This window comes from Ictidomys tridecemlineatus, chromosome 13 (genome assembly GCF_052094955.1).
Source record: "Ictidomys tridecemlineatus isolate mIctTri1 chromosome 13, mIctTri1.hap1, whole genome shotgun sequence".
NCBI lineage: Eukaryota > Metazoa > Chordata > Mammalia > Rodentia > Sciuridae > Ictidomys > Ictidomys tridecemlineatus.
Genome location: NC_135489.1, coordinates 52,899,684 through 52,911,690, shown reverse-complemented (window position 1 = coordinate 52,911,690; position 12,007 = coordinate 52,899,684). Strand labels below are relative to the sequence as shown.

The window sequence follows — 12,007 nt, the reverse complement described above, 5'->3', positions numbered from 1 at the left end:
TTTGTAATGTGAAGGGGGCCTGGAAGTGGACAACTGAGAATTGATCTGGAGGCCGTTTGGTCATGGGAATGCCAGGTTCCTTCTAACTTTTTCTTCCACCCCCCTGAAAATGGTTTCTATTCTGAGGATTTCCTTAGGACTTTCGGGAGCCTTGTAATGATAATTATTGGGTCAGAGTTGTGAGCAGTAAAATAGGAAGAGGGCAACAGGTTTTATTGGCCTGTTTTTTAAAAAAGCCCTTTTCTAGAATTTTCACTAAATAAACATCCCCTGAACTACATCCCCAGCCTTTTTTATTATTATTATTTTTAAAAATTTTGAGACAGGGCCTCCCTAGGTTGCTTAGGGCCTTGCTAAACTGCTGAAGCTGCCCTCTAATTTGTAATCCTCCTGCCTCAGTCTCCTGGGTCCCTGAATTACAGGAGTGTGACACCCAGCAAGGTCTTGTTTTTAACTAAGGAAAAATAGAAAGTGTTGGTTAGTGTTGAGTACATTATTTCACTTTCTCTTTAGACAATTCCCACCATTTCTAGATCAGAATTGGTACACTATAGCTGATAGGCTAAATCTGCCTGCAACCTGTGGGTTTTTTTTTTTTGGTGTGTGTGTATATGAATTACCTTTTTTTAGAACACAGTCACACACATTCAGTTCCCTACAATCTATAGCTGGTTTTATGCTACAGCAGCAGAGTTAAGCATTTATTCCAGAGCATATGGCCCACAAGCCTGATAGATCCACTATTTCTGGTCATTTATGGAAGGAGTTTTCCTGCCCTGTTCTAAATCTCAGAGGACAGCTCTGATGAATGGGTTCAGTCCTTCTGACGCATTTATGTGAGCAGAGCTGGGTTTGATGTGGTGTTGGGAATTGTCTGTTCTTCAGCACCACGAGGTTATACCCATCAGGCATGTGTTTGGCTGCAGATAACATAGAATCTGTATAATATGCATTAAAAAAGGGGGTTGCTTTCCTCACACACATGGCCCAGGGCTTGTGTAGATGCTCAATGATACTTTTTTTTGTTTTTCTCCAAACCATCCCCAGAATATTGACATTCATCTCCACACTTACTGCGAGGTAGCCCAGCCCCTGCCAGCCCTGGGTTTGCATTCCACACAGGAATTAAGGGGGAAGTGCAAAAGGCCAGTGGAGCATGAGTCTGGCCCTTTCCCCAAACTTTCCCAGAGGTCTTTTGTGGCCAGGGACTGTCTGGCGACCACCATTCGCAACTGAGGATTCTGGGATGGTGAGTCCATGAACTCAGGTGCATCCTGGGGGAACGGTATGGAGATTCTGTTGGAAATGAGGAAGGGGAGGCAATAGCAGCATGTGCTACGAGGGCTCCTCACCGTGACTGGGCTACTCCAGCACTTTTTTCCCTTCAACTTCTTTCCTCTATCTGTCTCTGTCACAGTTCTCCAAATTGATTTCTCTTCTTCCCACCTCCCTTTCATATTTTTTGGTTAGGTGAGAAGCCTGGAAATGAGCCTGAGGAGGTGAAGCTGCAGAATGCCAGCAAACAGATTGTGCAGAATGCCATCCTGCAGGCTGTACAGCAGGTCTCCCAGGAGAGTCAGCCCCGGGAAGACAGGAGCAGCGACGCCCGGGGCCGCAGCCAGCTGGGTGTGCAGGAGTTAACCAAGAAGCACGAAAAGAAGTAACAGGGTGGTGGGTTTGGCTCTTGTCATATGCTTGGTCTCTAGCCTTCCTGTTAGTCTAGGATGCGTCGCCAAAATGTCGCCAATAAGCAAACCAACATGTGTTCTGGACACCTAGCCATAGGATGAATTCGTGCTAGCCCTTGGCTGAGAAGCAGTGTTTTCAAAAAGTGCATCAGATGATTCTGTTCATATTTATACAGTGCCTCTGAGACAGAGTGGGGCCATACCTGACACTGTAATTGCAAACGTAGTTTTGCAGCACAATTTAGTTTTTAAATTCTTTTTTTTTTAAAAAAGAGTTCTAAATCTTGTTTATTTACTTCTGCCTTTTATGCATTCTTTCTGTGATTTCAACCATCAGCCTTTTGTTATTTTAAATGAAATACTGAGTAGAGTTCTGTGTTCTTTATAAATATTTTAAAAAGATGTTGCTGGAGTGAAGCAATGAAGTCTTAGTCCCTTTCATATATTTTTTATGAAATGAGTTCAGGTCCAAGATCAAATTAAGCAAAAGCAAATTCTTAGAGTTCAGAAGCTCAGTAAAGCATGTATTTATATTATTTTTTTTTAAAGAAAGGAATGTAGGCCTTTTAAGAACTCATTCTTTTAATCCCAGTTCTCTAAATTGTTTCATAGCTGACATTTGCCTTCTGGGCAGAAATCCACTGGGAATATTATGGGTTTCCTTTCTCATCTCAAGATTAAATAAAATAAGACAGGTGAGTCTACATGCATGAGCCACTGACTGCTTGATTCCTCCACAGTCCAGTGGAGAAGAACTGCAGCTCCCAATCCCTAAACTGCTGCTCGCCTTGGACCTCCCTAGCCTTTGGTCTGATTATGGACTGCAGCATCCTTGGAAGGAACCTTGGGGCCTTATAAAAACTGTGTCATATCAGGCTATGCATTTTCATTAATACCTAACCACAGAAACTTTCTGTTTCCCATGCACAAATTAGAATTGCTTTTTGAGATTATGAAAATCATACAGATCAGAAATGAATAATGCTTAAAATGGGAAAGGCATTTTTTTTTGATTCTCTGAAGCATGCAAATACAGAAAAAAGCATACAGAAACAGTATTGTGAAGGCATTTACTGGGGTGTGTGTGTGTGTGTGTGTGTGTGTGTGTGTGTGTGTGTTTACGCCAACTCTCTTTGGACAGGATGACTTCCTGCTCCATCCCTGTGTGGATAATGCCCATCTTTATGGAGTCTTTGAGAATATCATTTCCTGTGCTATACAAAAGTTACAGAGATGGTGCTATTGGGGGCAGAAAAAGTATTTGACCTTTGTTAAAAACCTTCAGGCTTCAGAGTATCAATGTCTACATTTGATAATTCTTTTTTAAAAAGCAAAGAATCAGCATATAAAATGTGACTTATGTTAAGTATATGTCTATAATTTCAGTATGTTACACTTTCTAGATGGATACGATGGATAAGAGTAGATAAAGGAAAACAATCTCTTTAACAATTGTGTTAGGCTGTTTCCCACATGGCACAGATGGAATAAATTAATTCAGGGAGAGAATGGGTATGGAGGGGAAGTAAAGAAGGTTATATTTAAATATTGCTTATCCCTAAATATTTTTTTGGCAGAACTCATGACAATTGAAGAATAAATTTAAGTTAATGTAAAGGCACATGAATGATATAATTGCATAGTGTAGATAGTGGAAATGAAAGCATTCAGGAAAATTATTTAGGGATGCCCACAAATAAGAAACAAACCCAATGCTTGTAGTTTGCAACTTATCTGGCACTATGTCTACTAAGATGACTGAATATAACCAGCCTTGTTTATTTTCTGTCACATTACAGAAGCATAAAAACATGTTATCTTTCTTCTCTGATGTATCTGTGCTAATGAACTGGGGATCTTTGGGGACATATTATTAACCTCTGTATCAAAATTTTATTTATAAATAAAATATACCCAGCTTTGAAGTATGTCGTTATTTTAAGCAAAGTTTTCTACACCCTGTTTGGCTGTCCTTATATGTAGATGTTACCTGCGTATGGTACCCCCAGACTTTAAAAGATGTCTGTCTTCAACCCCCAAGATAATCATCATGGCTGGAAGAAATGTTTCTTTAATGGGTTCTTCACTGTGGATGTTTAAGAAAAGTGTAAGTGTAAATATATGTGTGTTAAGAAGTTGCCTGCTAATCTCAGAAAGTAAGATTAATGGATCTGGAAGTTTGAGCATCTGTCATAATCTTCCCATAATGCAAAAGTCTATAGCAAGGAACAGAAATTGTGATAATTTCTTGAGAGCACAGGTTAAGCAACCACAGCTTTCCATTGGTAGGTGCCATATTGACAAAATCCTAAGAAAACTCAGTCATGAAAATAAATGCATCTTTTAAACTCTTTCTTATATCCCTCTTGGTACAAATACAAGTTTTGGTTTTCAGGGGCTGGGGGTATGGGAAGTCATTTAATGTAGGATTTCAGTGGGTTTCCACTTGGTTGTAATCATAAGCCAGTACACAGCTTTTAGTTTTTGGAATTCATGGGAACATTTATTTCATGTCCTTTATCTCCCTGATTTACTGCAAGGTAAAGTATACATGAGGTTCCCAGCTCTGTGTGTTCAGCTGTTCATCTTTTGCTCTGCCTGTCTCCAGGGTAGAATTAAGGATTTCTCTTTTTATGTTACTTGGCTTTTCTGTAATCATCTATCCAGTACAAACAATACTGTAAATAGATACAGAACAACTTAATGGCTCCTGGGCATCCTTTCCCTTTTGAATTCTTTGTCTTTTTAGAAAGTTTTGAACTGCCTAATCTTCCCTTGGGGTGGGATTTCAAGTTCCAGATAAACGGATCCAATATATAAAATTAATCATTGCATTCATGTCATTGAGAAATGAGAATCTGAGTATTTTCAAGGTTGTTTTAAGATCTCTATGAAAACACATCACAAAACAGACCTTTTTTATTTTATTCACTGCAATGTCAATGTTATTAAGAAATAGTAGAATGAAATCTCCGTGACAAAGGATAACGAGTTTAGCCACCGTATTATCCACACAGATGTAAAGAGCAGGTAGGTACTTGAACAGATTTTTCAGTTCACATAAAGAGAAAATGCAAACAGCAATAATGCCTTCTCTCTTCAGTATGGGAATTTTTTTTCTGAGGTATATTAGTACACATTACCTCATTTACCTTATTGCCACAATCTCACAATAAGGTGTCGCCAGAGAAGACCATATTCTTCTTTTACAGATAGAGTCACACTGAATCTCAGGGAGGATAAATATAACCTAAGTTGAGCACTACTGGGTACACAAACGTATGAATCATTAATCTCAAATTTTGTGAGAATATGAATCAGGGAGCTTGCATATCCATTTTAGGAATATCTACATTAAGATGAAAGAATAAAACTACTTTAGAGAGTTCTTTTCCAAATCAAATAGAGAAGGGCCAGCAAAACTATTCATCAATAGAAAAAGCTCAATATCATTAACCTCAAAGAGTGGTAGCTATATCAGTCAGTTTCACATTACTATAAGGAAATACTTGAGATATTTATCTTATAAAGAGAAAAGTCTTTTTTTTAGCTCAAGTTCTGAAAGTTTCAGTCTAAGATTGGATGACTCTGTGGCTTTGGTCTCTGGGGAGGGTGGAAAATCATAACTAGAGCTTGTGGTGGAGCAAACTACTTCCATCATGAGCAAGGAGGCAGAGAGAATCTGAGGGACTGTGCTTCCATAAGACCCTTCAAGGACACACTCTCCATGGACCCAAATACCCCCCACAAGGCCTCAGCTCCTAAAGGTTCCACCACCTCCCAATAACGCCATCTTGTGGACCAGCCTTCAACACATGGCCCTGAGGGAACACTCATCCCAGGCACCATTGGTAGCTAAGGAAGGACAGGGAACAAAACAGAAGCTCACAACACAGCACAGGGAGTCCCCTCCTCTCTCCTCAGAAGGCACCTTGGTAAGTATGCCAATTCCTGAATGGGTGTGAAGAACAGCAAACCAAGTGTGTGGCTTTACCCTTTATCTTCTGGCTACAGCGTGTGGACCCAGCACCAGTCTCCTTCAACACCCGAACACAGGGAGCAAAGTCACCGAGGAGCTCCGAGGGAAGGAAGGTGGGAAGGGAGGATTATTCCCAGCCACTTAGAATTAGGGCAAGCATAAAAGTAAATCTCAAGAGTGCTCAAGAGCCCTTTGTGAGCAAAAAGCACTTGACCAAGAGCTCGGGCCGACTCAGAGATGCTTTAAAACAAATCCTTTGGGAACGAAGAGGTTGTGATAAAAAGACTGAGAAAAGCCATGTGTTCACATTAATGTTCAAGCAGGTTTTCCATAATTGGCAACTGTGGCCCAAAGGGTGAATGTGCATTGTTGTATCTTGACAACCTCAAAATATAACTAACAAACATCAGGAGGAGGATGGAGGAAATGCCATCATGCTAATGACTTCATCTGTTGACGGAAAGAACATTTATGTGAACTCAGGTTGAACGATCTGGTTAATGAACTTTAGGAGTACCAACCTCTTACTAGATTTCATAATTCCTTTATTTTTTTTAGATTTTTAAAATTTTCATTTTTTGTTTGTTCTTTTTAGATATACATGACGGTACAGTATATTTTGACATATTATGCAAATATGGAGTACAACTTCCCATTAGGGTGGTGGTACGTGATGTGGAGTTACGCTGGTCATGTATTCATATATGAACATAGAAAAGTTATGTCCCATTCATTCTACTGTCTTTCTTAATCCTATTCCCTCTCCCTCCCTTCATTCCCGTTGTCTAATCCAATGAACTTCTCTTCTTCCCTCTTACTGTGTCATTTAACCTTTGTTTTTTGGTGACTGGCTAATTTCACTTAGTATGATAGTCTTCATTTCCATTCATTTACCAGCAAATGCCATAACTTCATTCTTTTTTGTGGCTGAGTAATATTCCATTGTGTATATATGCCACATTTTCTATATCCATTCATCTGTTGAAGGGCACCTTAGTTGGTTCCATAGTTAGCTATTATGATCAAAATTCCTTTTCTTAACCTTAGAGTAAAGTTTTGGGAAATAATCTTATAATAAAGAAAAGCTAATTTAAAGTTTAGCAATTTCTTTTGTTTCTAATTATTTTTTCTTTCATTAAATTAAAAAGCAATGAGGTATTTTATATACATATGTATGTACATATATATATATATATATATATATATATATATATATAAACAAACACATAGTTTTTTTACTGTGTTCACAAACACATAGTTTTTTTTACTGTGTTCATTCCCATTGGAATAATTCCTTAGCACCATACACAGCTCATTATTCTCTCGTTCTTCTGCCTGAAGTTGCTCAGGAAGATTTAAAAAAAAAATTTTTTTTGTGGTTGTTGATGGACAGAATACCTTTATTTATTTTTTATGTGGTGCTAAGGATCGAACCCAGTGCCTCACATATGCTAGGCAAGCGCTCTGCCACTGAGCTACAGCCTCAGCCCCACAGGAAGATTTTTGTTGCATAGGATATTCCCTCTGAGAAAAGAAATTCTTTTTATCTTTGGACTTAGGCCACAGGTGGTCCCAAGTAAGAAGAGAAGAGGGAAGGGTCCATTCCTACAGGACTTTTCCAAGTTCAAGCAGGTTGCTGGTGTGAGTAAAGCCCCCCTTAACTGAGTCTTACTCAACTGATTAACCAGTGCTTTTGCCACAAGCCTGCCGCTTGCCTTGGACACCCTGGCACGAATGTTCCACTAATTGAGTGATCAGTGTCGCTGATGCTGTTGCCGCTATCCATATGTCTGGACATTTCTCTATGCACAGATGGCTTCCTGCTGCAAACTTTTTCACTTTTTGCCTGTGGATCTTTTCTACCTATACCTGTGGGCTCAGCCTACATCAGGGGCCAGCTGGAAGTTATCAGAGAGCTAAAGCTCCAGGTCAGACCTCAAAAAATGATGATGGAGAGCTGGGGCCTACACACCCCAGCCCCTTAGTTTCTCAGATGAACCAACTCTGAGGCATCTTCCATTTCCCAGCAGTGGACCCTTGAAGCAGTCCAGATGCACAGAACCCTTTTCTTCTCTCTCTTATTTTCCCACCTTCCCCTTGGTACTTCCTAGGCTGAGCTCCTGAATGAACCACCTTTACTCATGTCCTTTTTTAAAGATCGGCTTTTAGGGGTGCTACACTTAAGACTGTGGTGTTAAGGTGTATGTCAGCTAGCTTTTGATCACGGTGACAAAACACCTTAGGAAAACAACTTAAAGGAGGAGAGGATCCACACCCTTCCACCAAGTCCCACCTCCCACCATCCATTCAACCAGGAATTCATCAATGGGTTAACCCATGGATAAGGTTAGTGCCTTCATGATTCAACCTTCCCCAAAGCCCCATCTCTGGACACTGCTTTGATGAAGACCAACCTTCAATACATGAGCCATGGGGGACATTCCAAATCCAAACCACAATATGGTGCTTTCTATCAAAGAAACTCAAGTTGATAATGATTTGTGTCTTGTGGCAGAGAAACTGGACCAGTGTTTCTGCAGAGCCAATCTGCCCCAGCCAGATATTGAGTTGGAGCTGGTGTCATTCAAAACAAACCCCCAAATAATAGGCTGTGACTTGTTAAGAAATCAGATGTGCTGTGCATTTTGATTTTATTACAGATGTCTTGGTTGTCTTAAGATTAATTGACCTTGGTTCTGTTTTCTAAGCTGGCTGATTTATTGCCACTGGATACACACAGATAACAAATAGACAGTTACTAGAGGCTGCTCTGCTAAAGGAAAGTGGCAGAGAGAATATTGCCAGTCCACACAACTTACGAAACTGAAGAACTGAGATTTATTTAGTGTACAGATAATGCATGTTGAGCCCAATAATTTAATCAGTGTTAAAGCTCAATATTTTGGTCAAGTTTTGGGAAAAAGACATCCTTTCCATTAATTTATTATTTTGTTTATGCTTTACAACTAAAGGCTGCCCTTTGAAATCTGGAGAAATAAATCTAAGTAGATCTATATTTTTTTCCCAATTAAAAAAAAATTCAGGGACTGGAATTGTGACTCAGAGGTAGAGTATTCGCCTACCACATGTGAGGCCCTGGGTTTGATCCTCGCCTCGGCACCACATATAAATGAATGAATAAATAAATAAATAGGAGTATTGTGTCCAACTATAACTAAAAATAAATATTAAAAATTCACAGTTTTCAAAAAAAAAAAGAAAGAAAAAAAGCAATGTTGTTGAATCAAATGCATACAACTCTAAACCTGTAACCTGGGTTTCAGGAACATTCTAATTGCTAAAAACATCCTGTTCTAGTCACTCACACATTTATCATAATATGCAATTATATCTCTATTTCTAATAAATTTTTTCATTTCAATTTCTACAGACTGTAGACTTCATGAAAACAGGTAATGTCCTTTTGGTTTAACCTATATCCTAAAGCCTCACAAAGAGTAAGAAACCAGTAGCTACTTGTTAAATAAAAGCATAAATTATCTATATAATAATAAGGAGCTTCTTAATTCTTTTGAGCCTTGTTTTGTTCAGCTGTGAAATACATGTTCATTAAGGTGATCTCTAAGCTTCTTTCTAGTTCTAGAAGTAAATGATTCTAGGTATTTTGTATTTTTTGTTGAGGACAAGTGTACGGCTTGATGAATTTTTAATGTGTGTATACCCACATCAGCACTGTCTGGTGGTTGGGGGACTAGCCTCATTTTAACAATTTCATTTCCCTTCAGTTCATCTGACTGCCCAAATGCTTGCTGATTTCATTTTCAAACTGCACCAAGAATCAGCCAAGATGCCCTTTCCCTACTTCTGGCCATCAGAAGTAGGCGATTGCTCACTGTGGAAAGGTCTCCCCTGGTCTGTATTCACAGTTCATCTAGCCTTTATTGCATACCTAACATTCTGCTTTATTTAAAGTATGCCTTTTGTAATTTGTCCACTTTTTTTTTTCCCTTCTGCATTAGCAGCATTGGCTACATTCTTCCCAGGAGCAGAAGTCCTCTGAGTCTAGGAATCAGACAAGTTGGTGGCAGTGATATTATACTGTTAAGGATCATTTTTATAATCTTGGGATCAAGTGTATGAGCTGAAACCTAATGGTTACTATTTAGAATCATAATATTGGATAGGACTGGGATAGCCTGTGTGGGGCCATGGACTTGATCCCCAGCACCACACATGCATACTTTTAAACCAAAACCCAAAACCTCCAAAACCACATTGAAGAAAACCTTGAGTAGTGGATATGTGTTGTGATAGAAAGTGCTGTTCACTGAGGAAATTTTGCCAGGGTTAAATTCACTTAAAATTACACTTGAAACAGGTAATAAAGACACTCGGAGGGTCATTAAATAGCAACCCTTTTCAACTCTTGACTTTGTGTATGTTAATACAAACATGCGGGTTCAGAATGAAATTATAAATAAGTATTTTGTGGTCTTGGTTCTATATGAAAAGTAGGCCTATTTTATAATAATCACTCATATCATTATTAGACAGAAATAATTTACATAAGAAGTACGTACTTAGACTTTCACTATTTCTCAGAGGTAGGATCTCTGTGGCACCAGGTTAAATTAAAATGGTCTGCTATAGACAAAAGACAAAAGACCTCAAGATTTTCTGGGAACTTGCCAGCCAGACTTCCAAGAGAATTCTTCTTTTGAATTGAATGGTGAAATCAGAGTCTTGCTATTGCTTTATAAAAGAGAACAAAAAAACAAAAACAAACACCTAAAACTCCACATGATAAAAATATCCTCTATCATTTTTGGAACCATAATATGTCATTATCATGATATCTTAGAGCAAAATGTGTTCTAGCATAATATTTTTAATCCCATGAGACTTTATAACTCTAAATTTATGATGTAAGTTAAATGACTAAAGAGAGCCTTAAAATTACATATAAATATTCTGTGAGTTAAAAAAATAAGCGAACAAATTGATAAAAATACTATGTGCATACTAGAGAAATTATGTAAGGAAATGGCCTTCTTGTAGATGATTTAGACATATCCAGGGAACAAATAATGTGGATAATGGATTCAGAAAATATGTTTCATTTTTATAAAGTGTTTCTTTTTTGGAGTAGCATGTTACTCCACTAATTTATCTCAAATAATTTATTTGTATTGAATTAAAGGTTTATTGAAAATTAGAGTTCATGCTGAAATAATATAATTATTAAGCTATTACCAATTTCTTGATGCTGGGAGTTGTTCAAAACTACATAGATTTTGACCCTAAGCAAATGAATTTATCTTTCTTAGGTTTATTTTCATTATTTCAAGGCAAGCAGATAATTATACCCGTTCCATTTCCTGTTGGCCATATTGGTATGTGATCCATATTAGAATGTTGGAATCATTAGATTAGACCTTGTAGGGTCTAAACAAATGAAAGCTGTTTAGGCAAACTCATCCTTACCACTAGCTGGACAGCAAAATTAGAGACTACTGTGTGTCAGTGAATCTCACCATAGTGTACACTCCCAAGAAATTAATTTAAAAAATAACAATAGGTAAATGGAAAAAAGATCAGTTTATGGAAGGGAACATTGGTTTGTGGGGAGGAAAAGGAGAGGTACTAGGACTGAATTAGAACAAAATATATCCCGTGCTTGTATGATAATGTATTATATATATACCAATATGGCTGATAGCAAATGGAACTGGTATAAGGATCCTCTTGCCTTGAAATAATGAAAATGTATTCCACTATCAGGTATAACTAAAAAGAACAACAAAAACAAAAACACCCCAAAAAACGATTGTGAATTTTCTTCACTGGTGAAAAAGCAGGATAGCCCTTTTTCATAGACTAATACATGGCCTGAGCACCCTGCTCTATGTCCAATTTGTGTCTTTTTCTTGCCCCTTGCCCCTTCTTTCTGTCTTCTAAACACAGGGGTTATCCTAGGCAAAGACTTCTCATACCACATGCAAGAAAGGATGAGAAGCATTAAGAGATTGGTTCCATGTAGAATAGTTTCAAGAAAATATACTTTTTTTCTTTAATCCAATTTGATTGATACTTCTTCCCATAAAATCTGCACTGAATCTCTTAAAAGCTACATCCCTCGGTGAAAGATCTAGTTATAGATCTCTGAGGATTGATTGCCTGTTGTCCTTGACCCACATGAGAAGCATTCAGAATTGTGGTGAGAGGAAGTGAGTTGAGCTCCCTCTAGGGGGCAAAATGTGTCATTCACACTATTGCAGGGGATTTGTTCACTAGAACAATGAAACACACTTAAGAAAAAAAGAAGGTACCACACAAACTGATTCTGTTGAGAAGTGACACTACACACTGTATGAAAATC

At 38.2% G+C, this 12,007-nt stretch overlaps 2 protein-coding genes across 2 annotated transcripts in view; both read left to right on the top strand.

Moving 5' to 3' along the window:
• The window catches only part of Zbtb14 (zinc finger and BTB domain containing 14), a 123,414-nt gene extending 121,804 nt beyond the window's left edge, over positions 1-1,610 (top strand). The window contains exon 5 of the transcript XR_013429685.1: positions 1,471-1,610. The gene's annotated coding sequence lies outside the window, so the exon portion shown is untranslated. The remainder of the gene's footprint in view (positions 1-1,470) is intronic.
• Akain1 (A-kinase anchor inhibitor 1) overlaps positions 1-3,613 on the top strand; it is a 50,508-nt gene extending 46,895 nt beyond the window's left edge. Inside the window, exon 2 of the mRNA XM_021720139.3 lies at positions 1,471-3,613. Within this exon, the coding sequence (XP_021575814.2) occupies positions 1,471-1,664 (194 nt within the window). The 3' untranslated portion in view covers positions 1,665-3,613. The remainder of the gene's footprint in view (positions 1-1,470) is intronic.
• The last annotated feature ends 8,394 nt before the right edge of the window (positions 3,614-12,007 follow it).